The sequence below is a fragment of the Hyalella azteca genome, unplaced genomic scaffold (assembly GCF_000764305.2).
Source record: "Hyalella azteca isolate HAZT.00-mixed unplaced genomic scaffold, Hazt_2.0.2 contig10289, whole genome shotgun sequence".
NCBI lineage: Eukaryota > Metazoa > Arthropoda > Malacostraca > Amphipoda > Hyalellidae > Hyalella > Hyalella azteca.
In genome coordinates, this window is record NW_025940334.1 from 47,154 (window position 1) to 66,266 (window position 19,113).

General features: G+C 37.8%; 2 protein-coding genes across 2 annotated transcripts; one reads left to right on the forward strand and one right to left on the reverse strand.

Annotated features, from left to right (window-relative positions):
- Window positions 1-383: 383 nt before the first annotated feature.
- On the forward strand, window positions 384-10,232 carry LOC108680069. The gene is made up of 7 exons (XM_047882363.1): window positions 384-471; window positions 1,913-2,121; window positions 6,680-6,815; window positions 7,368-7,442; window positions 7,502-7,635; window positions 9,347-9,698; window positions 10,150-10,232. Exons 1-7 carry the CDS (start codon window positions 384-386, stop codon window positions 10,230-10,232), a joined length of 1,077 nt encoding a protein of 358 aa, XP_047738319.1.
- Window positions 10,233-13,878: 3,646 nt separating this feature from the next.
- Window positions 13,879-18,866, reverse strand: LOC108680080 (transcription initiation factor TFIID subunit 8). Its single transcript, XM_018168838.2, has 7 exons — window positions 18,389-18,866; window positions 17,120-17,241; window positions 16,753-16,833; window positions 16,431-16,504; window positions 16,138-16,295; window positions 15,426-15,601; window positions 13,879-14,800 (listed from the first exon to the last, which is right to left on the reverse strand). The coding sequence occupies exons 1-7, from the start codon at window positions 18,570-18,572 to the stop codon at window positions 14,396-14,398; spliced, it is 1,200 nt and encodes a 399-aa protein (XP_018024327.1). The 5' UTR covers window positions 18,573-18,866; the 3' UTR covers window positions 13,879-14,395.
- Between the last annotated feature and the right edge of the window lie 247 nt (window positions 18,867-19,113).

Consider the following 19,113-nt stretch of genomic DNA (forward strand, 5'->3'; position numbering starts at 1 on the left):
CGACGCCACCACGATGTCCTGGTCTACGATCGAACGAGTAAATTGCTGGTTATTATATGGTTAAGATTTGAAGTTTGTGCACCAATTTAATACGGTTTTTGTGCACCAATTTACACATACTTAGAATACTGAAATAAATTTCCAATCGTTTGGAGAAGAGGAAGAATTTTTCCAAGAAGAATTTTATCAATTTTTCTGCCCATTTATGCGTGCAGATCGTAAAAAGTCGAAATTGAGCTGCTCGTGCAAGGTTCTCCAGCTTTTACTCGTCTCAGTCACGCCTGAAAGTTAATTCGCCCAACGAAATTTGATCTGCGTGAGCAAACAAAGTCGAAGAAAGCCTTTTACAAGCGGGTCTTAATAAGGCACAAGCCGGCCATACGATGCCATTCTCAGGAGGCGGCAGCAAGCAGCGCTCTAGCTTCGGTGCACTGCAACTTTCAAGTTTCACAAACGATCCAGAGCAGGATGGTGAATTATATATTATTGATCAGCATCATTCGCCAGAATCAAAAAAAATCGCTGTACTTAGTTTACATTCGTGCTCGCGCTGTAGTTTCAACTCGAAATGTTCACGCCAATGCTCAGCGCCAGGCTCTAAATTTCAAGCATGGCGGCTTTACACCTTGTCGAGATGCAGACTTTGGTCGTGGTTCCAATCAACGCTGTAAGGCAAGATTAACTTGACCTCAGCCAGGCATTGGAGCGTGAAACACTGAGTCAGCTTTATGGTCTGTCTCTGAGCATGCAGGAGCTTTTACCACACAAGCTATATTATAGCCTTCCAGGAATTTAAAAACAAAGAATTTCTTTGCTTTTAAATTCCTGATTAACTTGCGATTTAAGCAATCTAGTAATTTTATTACTTATAGCCTTCCAGCTTACAGAACCTCGTTTAAAACTCTTGTCTAATGTATTCATATGCATTAATCGCAACAGTTAATAAGAACAGTTTACGCGATAAACATTAAATTAGACTTCAGTGTTATTGTCTACTTGCAGGTCTCAAAGCAGAGGTGTCCCCGACCATGTGTCATGCATCATGGTGCTGTTACTTCTATTCTGTGCAGGTCAGCACATTTTTGCTATTTCATTTTTACACCGATCAATACTAACATTGTGTGCCAAAGCAAATTTTTGCCTTTAGCCCTTCAATTTAAACTGAAAAATCTTATGATGTATACAGCGCATGCACAAGTCCTGCAATTATCCTTAACCCTGTTTCTCTGTGTTAATGACTATATAATGATATTGGTAAGTGCTTTCATTATTTATCACCAAGATTCTCATGGTTACATTTCGCAAACTCAGCTCTATATATTCACGAGGAGTAACTGAGCCTTCCTGGTTTGCCCGACCACTGGCAGCTGATGAACTAAAATATGCCGATACTGGCCTAACATGGAGGCAAAAACCTTAGAGCCACTCAAAAGCGAGAGGACACAAAAAAATTTGTGTTACGTGCTCGCATAAGTGTGATTAAATTGGAAGTTGTCGTATAAAATATATTTTCGTGTGGCCCAAGGACCACATCAGACTGTAGTAAATGCATGATGTAGCGTAATTTGCTACATATATATACATATCCATATCTATATATTGTATGCAAATAAATTAATGCGTGCTTCCTATCTTCCTGTATACGTGTTTCTATCCACGTGTTTTATTTTTATTTTCTTTTAACCCAAGCCCGCGAATATCATAATGTACCATTAAGACAATCATCCATGGCCGTACGTGTCAAGGGACTTTCCCACTCATATATCCGTTATTTTGTGCTATATTTTATAGCTCTGCTCTGGTGTGATCTCTGAAACTCTTGGAATTACTTTTAAGCTTATATCATATCATCTATTCATACATAAATTTAATTACAATACTTTTCTCTGTAATCGTTTCCATCGTCACGCAGGTCGCTCGTCACCGCTCCGCCTACTGCGCACCGTCATCCCTGACTACGCGCTGAGAGGTGGGTCAGCTCGACTCACTTGCGACTACGACGCTGGCGAGTCATCGCTGTACTCCGTGCGATGGTTCAAAGACGACCTCGAGTTCTACAGATACGTGCCTCGATCTGTGCCTTCATATCAAGTCTTTCAGCGCCAAGGCTTCGTGGTTGATGTGAGTTGTACTAAAAAATGTAAAAAATTCAGTGCCTCCCCATGAAGTCTTTCAGTGCCAAGGCTTCGTCGTGGATGTTAGTTGTGTGTTAAAAAATATTTTAGTTCCTCCCCATGAAGTCTTTCAGCGCCAAGGCTTCGTCGTCGATGTAAGTTGTATTTTGAAAAAATTTCAGTGCCTTCATATCAAGTCTTTCAGCGACAAGGCTTCGTCGTCGATGTGAGTTGTACTAAAAAATTTAAAAAAAATCAGTGCCTTCCCATGAAGTCTTTCAGCGCCAATTAAGGCTTCGTGGTTGATGTGAGTTGTGTGTTAAAAAGTTCAGTGCCTTCCCATGAAGTCTTACTGCACCAAGGTTTCGTCGTGGATGTGAGTTGTATGTTGAAAAAAAGTTCATTGCCTTCCCATGAAGTCTTTCAGCGCCAAGGCTTCATGGTTGATGTGAGTTGCATGTTAAAAAGTTCAGTGCCTTCCCATGAAGTCTTTCAGCGCCAAGGCTTCGTCGTCGATGTAAGTTGTATGGTAAAAGATTAACTGATTTACGTCTGATAGCGACATCGAAAATTACTGTTAAAAGTACGTCGACCGTAGGACAATCCACAAGGATTTTAACGACTCTTCCCAGTATACTGATTTTTTATATATAGAAATTTTCCTTAAACTATGATGGAGGATATTGATATGTGATATATAGAGTACAAAATGGCATGCATATATAAAGAAGGTGTTATATTAGGTGCATGGTGGACAGTGCATTATTATTTGTTAAGTGCATGGTAAACATCTTGTCAATAATTATTATAACATATCATTTACTACATCAGAAAATTCAAGGTTTATTGAACAGATTAATTTCACTGATAATTTTTTATTGTTTTTTTTCGATTTGGCGATTAGATCCTTTTGCATGTGGTATGAAGTATCACAATATAATAATGATACAAGTAGAACTTATTTTCAGGCTGACAATACAAATGCAGCATATCTCATGCAGAGAATTGAAAATGAATTTGCGAATATTCCTTTAGTTTCATGCACAGGCACATTATGCACTAAAATGTCCACTGACACTGTCACGTTCCCCTGGGAAATTTGCATGTCCGTGGCATTTAACATAGCGAGCGTCACAAACCCACAGCGATGTCAAAAAGTGTCAAAATTTCCATTGACAGTTGCTGAATTTTGACTGCCAGCCTCATATGGAACAGTTGTCCGGTCAAACCAAACGTGTTATTTTTGGTCACAATATCCCAAATTTCGTCGTTGTGCGCTTCTATCCGCAACTTTATACAATAGATTTAGGTTTCTTGATTGCATAGAAAAATTTGTAGTGTTTCATAATAAATTCGTAAGAAAATATATTCAAATATTAGTCAACTAAGAGCAGCAGAAGCAGCCCGTATAGAGTTTGAATTTTAACGACACCGACACTGTCTTGGTAAGGCCGTCGTCCGTAGCCACAAAATTGGCAACTTTGAGGTAAGCTGAAGCGATGAGATGCATCCAGCTGCCCCTTTATTTTAATACAAGAAGAGCTTTTCTCAGTGTTTATTTAATCAAGGGCATATTTTGAAACCGCATACATTAGGTGTTACTGTGTTAGTGTATGAGCAAGAGAAAGCTCTAACGAAATTTACTCTAAAGTTATGTACGCTATACAGTTTTCAATAAATTGAGGTTCGTACACCGGAAAGTCCGTCTCTCGAGCGAGTCATTTGAAACGATCCACTCAACTCCCAAATATATACGTAGTTGATCTCGCACACATGATATTTGTGTGCGTCTTCACGCTAAAGTTTTGCCAACCGTAAAGAAAATAAAAAGAGTTGTACATTTAACGGAAAAAATTGTGTTTGTTACGGTTAATGTAAACGGTTTACACTAGCAATAATAAATACTTTTCATGATGATCATAAGAGAAGTCTACGGACTATGCTCCTGATATTTAAGTATATTTTTTAAGTCACACTTAAAAAGGCCAATACGTTTCTTGATTTTTTCTCCACATTACTAGTTTAACGAGATATTTCTTCATAAGCATAAGAAAGCCCATTATGAATAACATAAGCAATACTGAAATGACAATTTAGTTGTGCAAGCTGCCACGTGAGAAACGCTTCTTTTGTTCATAAGCCTCCACATGTTCATCGTCTTCTAATTATCCAGGGTTAGGGTGACGTTGCTGGGCAACAAATGCTGGAGTTACATTCAGACTTGACGATAATTTTAAATAGAGTGTCGGTAATGATACAGACAATGTGCAAACTTGCTCCAACCTTGTGAACTTTAGTAATGAACATTGTTGCATCAACGACACAACTTAGGTTATAATTTTGAGTTCTAATCTTGAGTTGCTATCTAAAATATTGTAACATAGCAAAGCAAAACATTTTTTATCTAAAAATTTTATTCAACAATAAAAAATTATCTGACTTGATAATTTCATAAGTAGAACATGATGATGACCAAATTAACGGGTTTGTTTAGATAATCCCTGCGACTTTGTTCAGAATCCCATCTATCCGAATCAGGTTAAGAATAATAAAGTTAATATACACATGTATAATGATTATAGGAGAATCCGCTCAAACCCAAAATTTTGCAAAAAATCCCATTAGAGGCTTATTTTTTTAATTAAAAAATCTATATTTTACTTCTTGTAAATCGAATTTAGCTATAGCTCTCAATAAAATATCAATTTTTGATATAGTAATTTCCGCTAAGTTTTGCAATGCCTCAGTTATTCTCCCGCTCGAAAAATTTTTTAGGTCCAGGTAATATCCCGAAACGATAAGTATTCTTGTACACCTCTACATAATTGTCATATCAGGCTTCAAACACACAAACTTTGTCAAATATGTGTAAAATATGGTTTCTATAGCATAAGTGTTGTTACAACTAGTGTGTAATTGACATTAATATAAAATAGAATCATGTAACTCAGTAAAAAACAATAGACAATCTATATTCAGCCCTGATCCAGAATTTTAGTTAGATTATTTATATCGTAAACTATCAGGATTGGCCACGCCGTGCAGGTGCACTTATTAGAACATATTCCAATCATCTTATGGCGGCTAATTTCGTACCAAGTTCCCCGCGATTGTTCGAGCTGAGAGAGGAACCAAAAATGACAAGTGGGAGGGAACAGGACCTGAGAAATTCGTGTCCTGAGCTTACGTGTATTTTTCTCATGTAAGTTGCTGCGCGCTGGACAGAAAAGAGTAGTTTTTGAAGAGAGATCCTCTTAGCAGTTGTGTAGTCGGCACAAATGACGACAAACTTAACGCTCCTAGCGACTTAGCATTTAGACAAACAACTTCACGAGCACATACACTCGGCTCCCGTTGATATTCATAAAAAATGAACCTTGTTCAGCATAGTTGGTATTCATACACAAATTTTTAATTTTTCTGTTGAATAATCTCTTTTAGACAAAATTAGGTAACCTAGCTAGCTTGCATAGATAATTCCCAGCAATGCTCTTAACAGTTGCTCCGATAATTTAGTCCTCGCAATTGCTTGAAGATTTCATTCTTTTGTTTCTACGAAGCGTCAGTCTGAGTCAAAACAAGACTACCTCATTACTGGACGTCGTACAAACATTCATCTCATGTCGCTCACATATCAGCAGTGCTGACGTTCATCGTTCCAGCTAACGAGCGCTGCTTTACGCGCTGCATGAACATATTTCGACGTGGGTTTTGCTAATGATTGAAATGTTAAGTTTGGTTACCAATATTTTTTCATTGAAATGTTTTCAAATTCTTCAAAAGACTACCATGCATTACTGATTTATATTGGTAATAAGAGAGCAAAAACGTTCCTATTCATTAGACAAATAATCCTCCGCACAATATCGAATCTGGCACAAAAGCTGTACAAAATATGGAATCTGGCGCAAACCTGCGGACAATATCCAAATTTGTCACAAAACTAATACGGAATCAGCTGAAAATTTTCACTTAAGGAACTCTATGGTAAACCATGCACTGGCTTACCAAGGACAAAGGAAATTTTCCGTCATTGTTCGGATGTGGAATACAAAATTAGGATGCAACTATTTCAGTTATCAATATCTGGTCTAGATGCTGCAGTTAATAGTTTTATTTGCATTCACGTCATGTTTCAATGACAGGAAATTGTCCGAAACTTTTTCCCTCTTAATTGTGGAAAATAAATTAGAATTATTTTGTTTATGGATATCTGGCGGTATTGATTCATCTTGGTGTGCTTGTAATCAGGAGTGTGCATCAGTAGCATCATATGGTGGCCAGAGGTCGGCATTTCGTGGCGTCAAACTAAGATAATATGACCATTATTATCATTAAACTAAAATATATTGATCATTATTATCATTACCTAACTTTTGGCTATCATCTTGGTGTGCTGGTTGTTAGAAGAACGCATCAGTAGCATCATATGGTGTTCAGAGGCCTGCAGTTCGAGGCGTCAAGCTAAATATAATATGACCACTGTTATCGTCAAACTAAAATATATTGATCATTATTATCATTACCAATCTACTTGACTGTCATCCTGGTGTGCTGTTGGTCAGGAGGGCGCGTCGGAGGCCAGTCACGTGGTGGCCAGAGGCCTGCAGTTCGAGGCGTCCGGTCAGTACCGCTGCGAGGTGTCCGCTGAGGGACCGGAGTTCACCACTGTCATCGGTCACGGCACGATGCTGGTCCTGGGTCAGTGTCGGGCTTATGGAGTTTGATTTTTGAGACTTCGGGCCTGCACATAATATATATCACCTTCTAAACCCAGCTGGGATTTTGGTTTGTACGCTGCACTTTGAGACCAAATTGCGTATCTTTTTGTTTGCGTCTAAATGCGACACCGCCTCCAGCTGGTATGGCGGTAGAAGTCCTGGGTTTGCAATTTTTCAGCATAAAGCTGAACATTTCTGTTTGAGCAACTATATGTTATGTCATGTGTTTTTGATAATTAATGTATTTATTAATGATTTTTGGTATTCAATGGTAATGGAAATTATCCGTAATTGTTTGATCGCCTGAACTCAATAAATAAAACAGTCTCCTTACTGTCTGGTAGGAGCAAATATCTCAGTTCTAAAATGTAATAATATCAAAATGAATAATAACCCTGTTTCTGAGAAAACTTAATTCTCATTCTGGTCCTAATAAAAGCATAATAATATAATATGTAATAATGATAATATTTGTAAATAATAATATGAGTAATATTCTACTATCATTAGAACAATATTCGTGTGATGACAGATCCCCCTCGCTCGGGCCCCTCAGTGTCAGGTCTCCAGCAGGAGTCCAAGGTTAATGACTCGGTGGAGGTGACACTTTAATAACAATATAAGTAATATTCTAATATTATTATAATAATATTAGTGTGATGACAGATCCCCCTCGCTCGGGCCCCTCAGTGTCAGGTCTGCAGCAGGAGTACAAGGTTAATGACTCGGTGGAGGTGACATGTACGTCGTCCCCTTCACATCCCCCAGCACACCTTTCCTGGCTACTCAACGGCCGGCAAGTATGTATAGCATCAGCACTTAATTTATATAATTCAATTAGCTTAATTTCGACGAAATTTAATACTTTAATAGACAAAATCAATTGATCTTTCATAATTATTATTCCATTTATGTAGTGTCATTTTTCATTCTAGTAAATAGAATGAAATAGAAAAATGGTTAGTGTTAGTTCAATCAGCAAAGCTAAACTATTTGTAAGAAGTAATTTAGTTTTTCACATCATCTATAGGCAAAATGACTGATTTCGTGAACCAGAAACAATGCTACTCTTGCCTGCAGATGCTGGAACGAGAGAATTCTGACTCACACACAGAGCAAATAATGCACAGAGTTAACTGTTCAATGCAGAGCAAACTGTACAATGCAGAGCAAACTGTGCATTGCAGAGCAAACTGTGCAATGCAGAGCAAACTGTGCAGCGCAGAGCAAACTGTGCAATGCAGAGCAAACTGTGCAATGCAGAGCAAACTGTGCAATGTATCACGCTGAGCAAACTGCACAACGCTGAGCAAATTGTACAACGCTGAGCAAATTGTAAAACGCTAAACAGATTGTACCACTCTGACAAAACTGTGCAACGCTGAGCAAACTGTACAACGTGGATTCAGGCCTCGACGGTTCATTGAAGCCACGCAACATTTAGGATAAAAGAAACGACGTTTGATCCGCGGCGCAAGCGGTTTTTTCCGATCTTAAAACCAATGGCGGGATGACGCGACTGCTGTATTGACTACAGGTTGACATTAGCTAACTCGTTGCATCCAGTTCATCTATTTGCCACTTACAATACAAAATGCACCCAACATGGCTAAAAATATAAGATATAAATATTATACAAAAGCTCCATCAAGTTCGAGAATAAATAATTAACATATAATTGTCGCAAATCAACTAAGAGCGCAACTAAACTCGGGAAATGAGCTAATTTTAATTCAGGGCAGCGGTGGTATTAAATTCGGGTTTGTGTAGGTTCAGTCGTCTCTGAATTGCGCAATCAACTTATAAAAGCCGCAAATAGACTTGAAGCTCCACCAAAATCGAGAGGAATAAGTGCAATTCATTGAAAAATATCAATGACTATGTGGATTATTCATAATGAGGCATTCAAAATTTAGATGTTCTTATGTAATAATACCATAATATTCTATAATTATAAGAACGAAGAGAGCATTTTGATTAGGAACAAGTAAGTACTCAAACTGAACCTCATAATCATAACCTTGAATTTCATGTCCATGATGTAAAGCTAGTATTCCTATAATAAGTAATAATTGGCTTCTATTTATGAACGATTAATCAAAGTCTGGAATAGCTTCATACTTAAAAAAAAATTAAAAATTTGTCCGAATTGCGATGAATTTCTCGCCCTTGTCATAGTCATCCTTACCCAGTATGGCTGAGAGAAGGATGTACTAGTGCTACGCGCAAAAATGTATCACTGGGGTTGCCAAGTGGTTACAGTTTCAGACTTTAGAGTGCCACGACTAGAGCTGTAAGTAGTGGGTTCGATCCCAGCTTCCTGCTACAGTTCTGGTCAAATCAGCGAGGAAGCTGGGCGGATAAACAACGCAAAATTGGAATAGTGAGTTGCGTGTTCGAGACCTACAACAAGTTGTGAATGTTCTGCGAGGTTAAGAATCAGCGACTGGTCAAACGGCCTAATGAACGCTGACACTGCCATACTTTAATTATGACCCGTGAATTTTCAAGGTATCCGAGGAGGAGTCGGTTACGGTGAGCGATCCGCTGGAGCAGCCAGGCGGGTTGTTGGTGCGCGTCTCGAGCTTGCGGTTCACAGCTACGCAAGAACACTTCCAAGATGGCCGCCTCACCGTCAAATGCTTGGCATCTTTGGCTCCTCCTGGTTATCCCAGCGCTGCAAGTGACAGAGCATCCTGGCACTCAGCCGTTGGCACTGCCACTACTTCTGATAATAACATTTCTAACAAAAAAGGGAAACAACCTGTCCGCGACAAAGCAAAGTTCCTGGATAGTCGTCTGCTAGAGCAGCAGAAGCGCGCCATGATGCACTTTTTCTACACCTGGGAGACTTCAGTAACTGGTAAGTCTAAATAAATACGGAAACATAATAAAACATTAAATTAACGAAATCAAAATCACGTTCCATATTACGTAATCACGGTATTATGTTGTGTGATCTTAACAATGATTAACAACTTAAAAAGAAAGACAGTGCCAAGTAAATTCACCTAGTAATTTTCAATGAAACCAAATTTTGTTGAATTTAATTGGCACTTCATTTGCTTGCAATTCCCTGTCAATTAGCTTTTTGGGCAAAGTTATCAAATATATGTACTTCTTAACAATAATTGCGCTGGCGAACAGAATTATTCATATATAATTTTTAATTAATGTAATTTAATCGTCATATTCTAACAAAAGCATTCATATTGATCAACACTTTCTAACAAAAACATTCATACAAATAAACACTTTCCAATAAAAAATCCTTGTTTAATGCACTAACACTGGATTTGTATCGTGCAATCAAGTGTCGAGCGCCACGAGGCATCACTTCACTGCACAGCTTCTCGTGATGGCGACAGGGCTGCTCCTGTACTGCACGTCGTACTGAAGGATTATACAGCATCGAAAACCATAAATTCTTAAGAAATCATTTGATCATTTGGAAATTTGATCATTGAAATATAAGCTGATGGTTAGTGCGGAAAAATATGTAGTGTTGTTACGGCACATACTTCGACTGGACTGATGAGTGCGGAATACGAGAGTGCGCTGTGCAAGATCTACTGTGTGTATATAAAGCTTGGTCAATGTGGTGACGTTAAAATGTGACTAAAGTAGATGGAAAAGTTAGCTGAGAAAATCTGATTTATTGTGCGCCATAGTTTGGTTTAATGTAGAACGGATGTGGTAATATGTGCCAAAAGATATGTGGGATTGAAAGTAGCAGTGAAACGATCAACATATATATTTCCAGCGCAGGTACATACCAATATACATAATACAGGCGTGTGATAAATCAAGCTCAAGAGAGTTTCTGAGGTAAGATGTAATGCATTCATAGAGGCTATAGTTATTACATCGCGCTGGTGCTCTAAGTATCGTGAAGTATTAATGAAATGCATGAAATACGCGGAAATTCAACTTGTTCTCTTAAATTGCTATATATATGTTAATGAGTAATTACTGAATTGCAATAAAATACACTTAAGGCTTCTGTTACTGATGAGGTATACATTAAAGTCTTACTTAAATTTGAATACCAGTAGTTTATAGCATCACCCAAAGGGTTTGAAACGTTGAACAAATTAATAAGAAATTGTCGAATCAAGCGAAAGTTCGACATATAGCCGTAATTTGCAATAGCTTTTAATCAAGAGATTTCCTCTGTATAGGGCTTAAGATATTGTACTTACCTTATTATAAGGTGTTATTATTAAATAGTGAAAACGTGCATGGTTTATAATAGCATTTTATGAACACACTCTCAAATTACTATCGGCATCGCCACTGCAAATGGAATAGTTTCTAACTATTCCTTATACGCGTTGAAATTCGTTTGATAAATCCAGGTGCAACAAGTGTCCTGTCGCGAAGGAAATTTAAGCAACCTCAAAACGGACTACAATACAATACAACTATTCATTATTGTCGCATAAATTAGGTGAGCATGAGAAATCTTCGCTAGTACTAACGCAGTTGAATAATAAAATGTAGAAGTTAACAGTTATTACATATTACATAGAGTAATTAATGAAGCCAACTGTTGACTTCCAATTGCATGTTTCTGTAAGAGATAAAACCGAGTGACTGTGCTCGTTGTTGTACTTAGCACTTCGGTCATAATTTGTAAGAGCCAAGAAAGGCCTGGAATTATCAATTCTTATACGGTGTATTATAGTGTATACTTCTTTATTTGCTTAGAGCCGTACTATATAAAAAAAGAAGTTCGTAAATTTGTCTGCGATAGACCCACCAATCGCAGACGAGAAATCATCCGCTACGTGCACTTAGGCCGCTACGTGTGCTTAAATGAGGTTTGTTACTAAGGCCCAGGCTCATATGTGGCCGAGATCGATGTAAGAATTAATTGTTTCATCCTTTCAAAATTCAGAGACACTACACGCCAGAAAAGGGAGGGATTTTGTTCAAATAATGGATCACTTTTGATGCTGTGTGGGTCAATCTGACCCTGTTTGGCCGGTCGAAAGGATGTATAAGGGCTACGTCAGGCTGTCGGTATTTGGACTGTATGATCTATTCATTCCTTTGAGTGTATAACCTGTCATTGCTAAGTTGTACGTAGCGCTTATTTATACAAATTAACGGCACGGATGATTTATTTTATATAATAATGTGCCTAGCGTGTTTAAAGCTAAGAGATAAATAACGTGTTTTATATAATAACGTGTCATGGCGCTCACAAGTGAACTAACCTATCCAAGATCCTTCCTGAACATTGAGTTTTTTCAGCCTATACGAGTTTGCGGAGGAACCCTTAAATTGTACTGGATTTTCAACAGAACCCGCGATAATGATCGCATTTACAGTTGTAATTTTACTGTAGCATTAAGTAAGTCAGGGAATTTCCGATCAAAGCTTTTATTTAACAAAAGTCTTCGCTACGAAAGCTTATGAAGAAGCGACTGTAGATTATGTAACCTGGCGTTCAATAACATTTGAAATATTAATTACTGTATTCACCTATTTATAGTCGAAATTCAAAGAACAACTCATTCACCTAGTTTTGTGGAGCTCAATAAATATAAGAATAGAAACAATTTTATTAGTTTGAATAAACCTATCATGCGATAAAAAGTTATGAAGGAAATGCGTAATTTTGTATTAGATTGAGATTGTTATGCTGCATGAGCATTTCCAGTCATTCAATACTAAACGATTGATTTATCTCAAACAAGAGAGTTCAAGCTTCACTGTAATCTTCGCCCAATGCATGCGCATTTATTTGCGCCTAAATATGACGCTAAATATGACATCTCGGACAAATTTACGGCCGGACCCGCGGCCGGTCTCGCGGCCGCCGGACTCCAAACATAGAAAAAACCTCGCCAATCAACGAAAACCTCGCAGGTTAGGTTCAGTTAGGAACAGGTTCCATTAAAAACACAAAAACCCTAGAAAAACCCATGAAAACACTAAGAAAACCTTTCCGGCCGCGGGTCCGGCCGTAAATTTGTCCGAGACCTCTAAATATGGACCGAGGATAAATTGTAAAATTGACCACCACAGTGAAAATATGTGTAAGGTGTTCCAGAAGATAATTTAATATGAATCGTGTGCATGCATAGTGCGTTTTACGTATGTATTTGATAAAAAAATGTTCAGTTAAACCTCATCAAAATGTTGGTTTGGTCTCAAAAGGTTCCGTCAAACCTCATCAAAATGTTTTCAATGCGCAACACTAAGCAGCTCAAGCCACGGCAACACGACACGCAGGTGTCGCATCGGAGGCTGTGAGCGAGGCGCTTACCGCAACTTAGTGACAAGCCCGCCCTTCTTTTCGGTTAGAGTTACGCGTCAACGGACGCTAATTTAGTTAGAGGTTTAGTGTCTCGTAATGAACTTCTCTACTGTTTAGAATTATTCGAGGATTTGGTGCTGAGGATTACTTGTGAACAGAACGTCGCTGTTTCGGGAAGTTCGGGAAGTTACCAGCAACTTACACGTTTTTCTTCCTTTCTTGACAGCATTATTTTTTTCCGTTTTTAAATCGAAGCTTTTAGTTGCAACGCATGATCAAGATGTTCATGCGAATTGGAGGGAGATCAACCTTTTTTTGGTCCGGACTGCTTGTAGGGTACATAGAATATTTTTTAATTAACCAAATTTATTACTAATTGCTTCTGAAGAGTGTAGGTTCTCACTTTCCGTGCGAAGTGCATTATATATTTTATTCACCAGCTCCTAGGATAGCTAGGATTTTCCATTTTCTATAAATTTAATTTTTCATGATACTATACTATAGGTGTTAATAATCATACAAAATTTAATTGAACGATAATTTTATTCACAAAATGTACTTTTAGTAGAAGGAAAATAATAGAAAATAAATATTGTACATATACAGTCAGATGGAAAGATTTTTGTCAGTTTAATAGGCACGCAGATAGTCAGGTCGACGGCTTCCACAAAAAAAAATACAACTCAGTACTCACTGCAGTGAGTGATAGAGAGCGCTTTTTCTCGTCGACGAAAACGTGAAGTCACGGACAGACGGAAGGTCAGACAGACGGACATGACGAGCACAATAGGGCATTTTTTCAATAAATGAGAAAATGCGCTATAAATGGATTTCATTTACGTTAAAAGCTGCTGATGTTTTCTCCACACTGTATTTAGGAACAAAAAGTACTAACCAGGAATAAATTTAAATTACTCACTCAATCTACGCTCGTTGATGCGAAGCATAATGCATATTCAAAAAGCAATCATTGCCGTCCGTTCCATACGCAGTTTTCTGCATGAATTAAGCTGGAAAAACGTTTTGAGAAAATCTTACACTTAACCAAGGGAAATGAGCATTGGTTAAAAAATTGGCAGTATTGGGAAAAGGTGTGAAAAGAGAAAAAACGAGCGAATTCTGACGTGAATTAAATGACATAATTACGTCAATTATATACGAGCTTCTCTGATGCCCGGCTATAGAGAACATGATCATGAGTATGAAAAATTATCCGTCGCAAGAAAAAGTCTAATTCTAAAGTCACGTTGAGGGAGAATTGAATTCTGACGTACATGAAATGAATGACAATTTTAAGCAGATTCATCCTCATAATGCATGACATGATCCTCGATTGCCGGGCTCGGAGCGTCGTGCTGCTGTTCATCATAGCCTGGCTGGTCGTCGTACTCGAGATCCAGCTCGGCGTGGGGAACGTCGCTGCTGAAGCGCTCAAGTGTCGGCGACAGCAAGTCCGTGCGGGGACTAGGGGACTGGAAAGATCGTCGAGGATCGGTAATATTTGCAGGATCGGTGTTGGCATTGAGAACAATTCTGCTGATGTTCGGGCCGAGCTGGTGGGAGTCTCGGGTAGGTGAAAAGACGTCAGGTGACTTGAGGCGGCCTTGTGACGTCTTCTTGCGAGGGAGCTTGACAGGGCGGAGGTAAGGGTTGTCGGCGATGTCCACCTCTGTTATTTCAGGCATTGCCTTCAATTCCTGTTGCGAAGAAAGAAGAATGCAAGATCATTGATAGGTATTAAATTAACAAAACAAGCCTATATTATAACGTCGTATGTATCAGATCATTGTATGACTTGATAGCTAAAGGCATATTTCCAGTAAATCCATTGATAATGGGAAAATATTCAAGAAAAACGTGATCATGACTCAAATAAAATATAAAAACTGGCACTTAAAGCTTACATAAAAAGTCGACGCAAAATCTCTACTAAGATGCAATTATTATGAATATATAATGACTAATAATAATAATATATAATGAAAGAACGTCTACAAATTATTATAGTTTTAAGTTTCAATATTACATCAGCAAGCAAATAATATCATAAGAATATCAACTATTTGATGCCAAAGAATTTAATTTCTTCAATAGAGACATAGCTGGACTGGAGAGATCCGATACAAAAAATAGAGAGCAGAAAGAAATCAGCATTTTATACTTATTTTTCTAGAAATTTTAATTTCAACCTGTGATTACTGCCGTTAATTCACATGGTAAGATTGAGTTCAAGCTCTGTCAATGTTACTGCATAGTTTAATTATGTAAGCTGATATAAAACTGATACTCGTAGCCTTCATGACCGAAATATAAGCAACGTACCTGTTCAGGCTCCCCCTGTTCATTTTTGAGCTGTTGTTGTTGCTGTTGATGGTGCAGGCGGTCGAGGCGACGACGGCGCGCTCTCGCTACCGTGCAGTCGTGTTCAGCCTCGAACACCTGATCTCTGGGCATCAGGGCATCCATGTTCTGAGTGAGGCTCGGCGCCACGCAGATCACTGTGTGGTAAAGGAATGCTCTTACATCAACACTATTACATACATTGAATCAACGCAAATCCCTACAAAGATCATAAGTAAAGCTCTTATGGCAACATTATTACATTATATTTAATTCACGCAGATCACCACAAAAATGGGTAGGAAAGTTTTTATGGAAACATCATTACATAACATTTAATCCAGGACAACAACAATGCCAACATCAAAATGAAAGCTCTTACAGCAACATTATTAAATTGAATTTAATTGAGTACTTAATGTATTTCAGGATAATTTGAGTTGTAGAAGTGCAATAGCTTTCAAACAAAATACAGTAGAACCTATATTGGATTCTTTTGAGTCTGTTTTAGTGGCAAAAGTTACCACAAAATTTACACCTAAAACATAATGTAAAAAGTAGTTTGATTCATCAGAGGTTGCAGTAGGTGTAGTTCCCCTCAGTGTGTATCTCACAGTATCACAGTAGCGATACCATGAGTAATGCAGAAACGTTGTAAGCATTTAGGCAAGAACGACATATAAAAAAGACTCACAGGCGAATTCTCTGTCATCAGCAATGAAGAGACTTTCTGTGGGATTTGTTTTGGTCCCAAATTTGGTGAGTGCTTTCTCAATATCGCGCTTCTGTGTAGCTGCCTTCTCTCGAATTGCCTCATACTCCGTTACTGGCTGCTTAACTGTTGGTGTGAAACTGAAAAAAACAGGTCTTAGGACTCTTCTTAGAGGCTAAGGTATGTACACAATATCACACAATAGTCAGATTTGTATTATAGACACCAGTGCTGCACAAAATGGTTTTGAATGAAACTTATGCACAAAAACTCACCAATAGGTATGTGTGTCAGGAAAAGGTGGCAAATTGTCAGGTATGTATCCAAAATGAGGCTTCTTATCGCCAACCTGCTCAGAAAGACAGCTTCACAGTCTATAGTCAAATTAAAGTGTTGTTTCATATTAACAGATTTGAAAATGTCTGGATAAACAGGCAAACAAAATAGCAGAATGCAAAATCTTTGACAAAAATGTATCAGCTGGAAACTACTTGAAGAAGTTCTGAGCAAAGAAGACAAACAGTTCATACATACAAAATAAGGCAAAAGGTAGAAATAAGTTGAAGATCCAAACTGCTACTGCTATATGAGACCAACCTGTAAAATGGAGTGACTTTTGTTGTCTTGTTGGACAGAAGAAGGAGGTACTACACTGCGGCCAACCCTTCGAGAATAGGCCTGGAAACAAAATATCAACTCAAATATGCTTTTACATTTTTCATCTTAAAAATGTTAAAATGAGAAAATAACAATTGTAGCTTTTGCATTAAAAAGAAATGATGAACAAAAAGACAGTATATATTTATTAACGAATACAAAATTTAAATGTCAACCATGTCATAACTGTCTGATTTCAAAGATGGCAATATAATCACAACTGTCTGATTTCCAGATGGGAACATCATTTATTTTTGATAAATATTTATAAAAAGGGATTTTAATTCGATACCATATATTGCCTTACCTGCAAGCCATCATAATTGATGCCCATGTCAGCAAATGCAAGAACAATATCAGCCACAACAGGTTGAGTCCTGTAAGCCAGCTCACTATATCCTCGTGCAGTCCGGCCAACCTCAACCAGAGCTAAAAAAAATAATTTGATTATATGAACACATTTTAGACATAAAATTGTCTAAATTATAAAATAAATGAACTAAATTTCAGAGGCTAAGAGTACTAGAGTAGAATTAAAGTCTACTCACTTTATTGTCAAAAAAAGCTCATTTGACTGTTTGATGGGAACTGAAAGCAAGTACCTATGCCACGTCACTGAGATTAGGTTTTTATGCCTAAAGTGTTGCCACTTGCCAGTATTACCGATGTCGAGGTCCAAAGATTTGTTGACAGAACTAGCAAAACCATCCAAATTTAATGTAAAAATTATATTTAAATGAATATTTTGAGACTATTATGCCAGCAATATCTATTTAGATGCTAATGTTAATATGTTTGGCCCATTCTCTGGTCTCTGCAACCTGATGTGCAGAGACATGAGCAAATATCTGAGGTCTGAGGATCTTTACTTAGGCAACATTTCAGCAGCAAAATCAGCATTTTCATAAAATCTTGCTTATACATTCCTTAATAAATATCTATTTGAATGCATTTTGGCCAAATTATGAAGGTTTAGATTTTAGGGACTGGTAATAAATCCTGAATAATACTAGGAACATTTAGGACCTAAAATCCTTATCTTGGCATCACAGTTACCTAATTTTTCACAGTGGTGTCAGGTGTGAGCTTGCAATACCTAACTAGAAAATTGGGCAGTAGCCATCCCAAAATTGGACAAAAACACCTGGGAATCTGGCCCATTTTACCTGTTTCTCTAGCCTTTTCCCTATTTATTTGATGAAAATTAAGAGAAATGGCCTATTTCTACATGCAATTTGTATAAATAAAAAATGAAAGTTAACAATATAGAGGTATCTGCAATTTCAAGAAACTTAGGCCTAATATTAGAAATCGTTATAATGGAACATAGCAACAAAAACTTCAATATTTAAGAAAAAAGTCAAACAGTTTAAAATTACTGAATAAAAATATACTAATTAAGTACCACCTTAACTCTGTAGCTATAACCTATATAAGTGCAAAAACCTCTCTAACCTTTTTTTTAAACCTTAACAACTTGATAACATTGCAATACTAGATCATTTCATGAATATTTTACCACAGGGCACAGATTTTACTGACATTTCAACAATTAAATATAATACTTAGTACTTACTGCTCTGCAAAATCTCGACTAGCGTGCCGAGCGCACACTTGTCCACAGTAACAAATCCAGCTTCTTGTAGTAAACAAGCTACAACAACACTCAGTTCACGGCGATGGGCCGCTGCAGTTTCATTGGATGAAGATACACCCGGAGGGCTGCTCCCACCATTGCTAGCTAACGTAGGAGTGTTCATTCTAGATGTATGTAACTTTAAAAAGAAGTGGGATGAACTAGGAAAACGTAGGTTAGTGGTAGTACAATCACTACAATGATTAACCAAGCTACCGTAGCTTTACTTAGAGTTTGGCTAATGACATGTGTGTGTGTGTGTGCTTTGTTGAAGGTGAAGAGATGACCTCACGCAGGCCGACTGTCACACCTGGACATGGCATTAATTGCTGGCTTTCCAAATTTTTCCACTTGCAGCCACAGTCAAATTTTTCTTGCTTGTAGGAGGTGGCTGTTATTTCAGGATTTTCCTGGTATTATTTTCAGATACCGTAAATTTGTCCGAGACATCGTTTTATCCAAGTCGCAGCACTCAATTTCTCGAAACGTTTAATTATTTGAGAATATACTATAGACCGAAATTCCATATGCCTCGCTAATGGTTGGTAGTGTCATGTAAAAGAATATGTGACTCATCAATTTTTGTGATTGATACACTTTAAAAACCATCAACGTAACATAAAAACTCTGTTTACGTGGCTCAGTGCTGACAGGCGGAAAAGAGT

Bases quoted from the DNA above. Each gene is read 5' to 3' on its own strand.
- LOC108680080 (XM_018168838.2), bottom strand. From the start codon at position 18,572: ATGAACACTCCTACGTTAGCTAGCAATGGTGGGAGCAGCCCTCCGGGT. The intron at 17,242-18,388 runs GTAAGTACTAAG...TATTTTTTTTAG, and splicing joins AGTCGAGATTTTGCAGAGCA to CTCTGGTTGAGGTTGGCCGG. The intron at 14,801-15,425 runs GTACGTTGCTTA...TCTTCGCAACAG, and splicing joins AACAGGGGGAGCCTGAACAG to GAATTGAAGGCAATGCCTGA.
- LOC108680069 (XM_047882363.1), top strand. From the start codon at position 384: ATGCCATTCTCAGGAGGCGGCAGCAAGCAGCGCTCTAGCTTCGGTGCA. The intron at 2,122-6,679 runs GTGAGTTGTACT...GCTGTTGGTCAG, and splicing joins GCCAAGGCTTCGTGGTTGAT to GAGGGCGCGTCGGAGGCCAG. The intron at 9,699-10,149 runs GTAAGTCTAAAT...CGTGCAATCAAG, and splicing joins CTGGGAGACTTCAGTAACTG to TGTCGAGCGCCACGAGGCAT.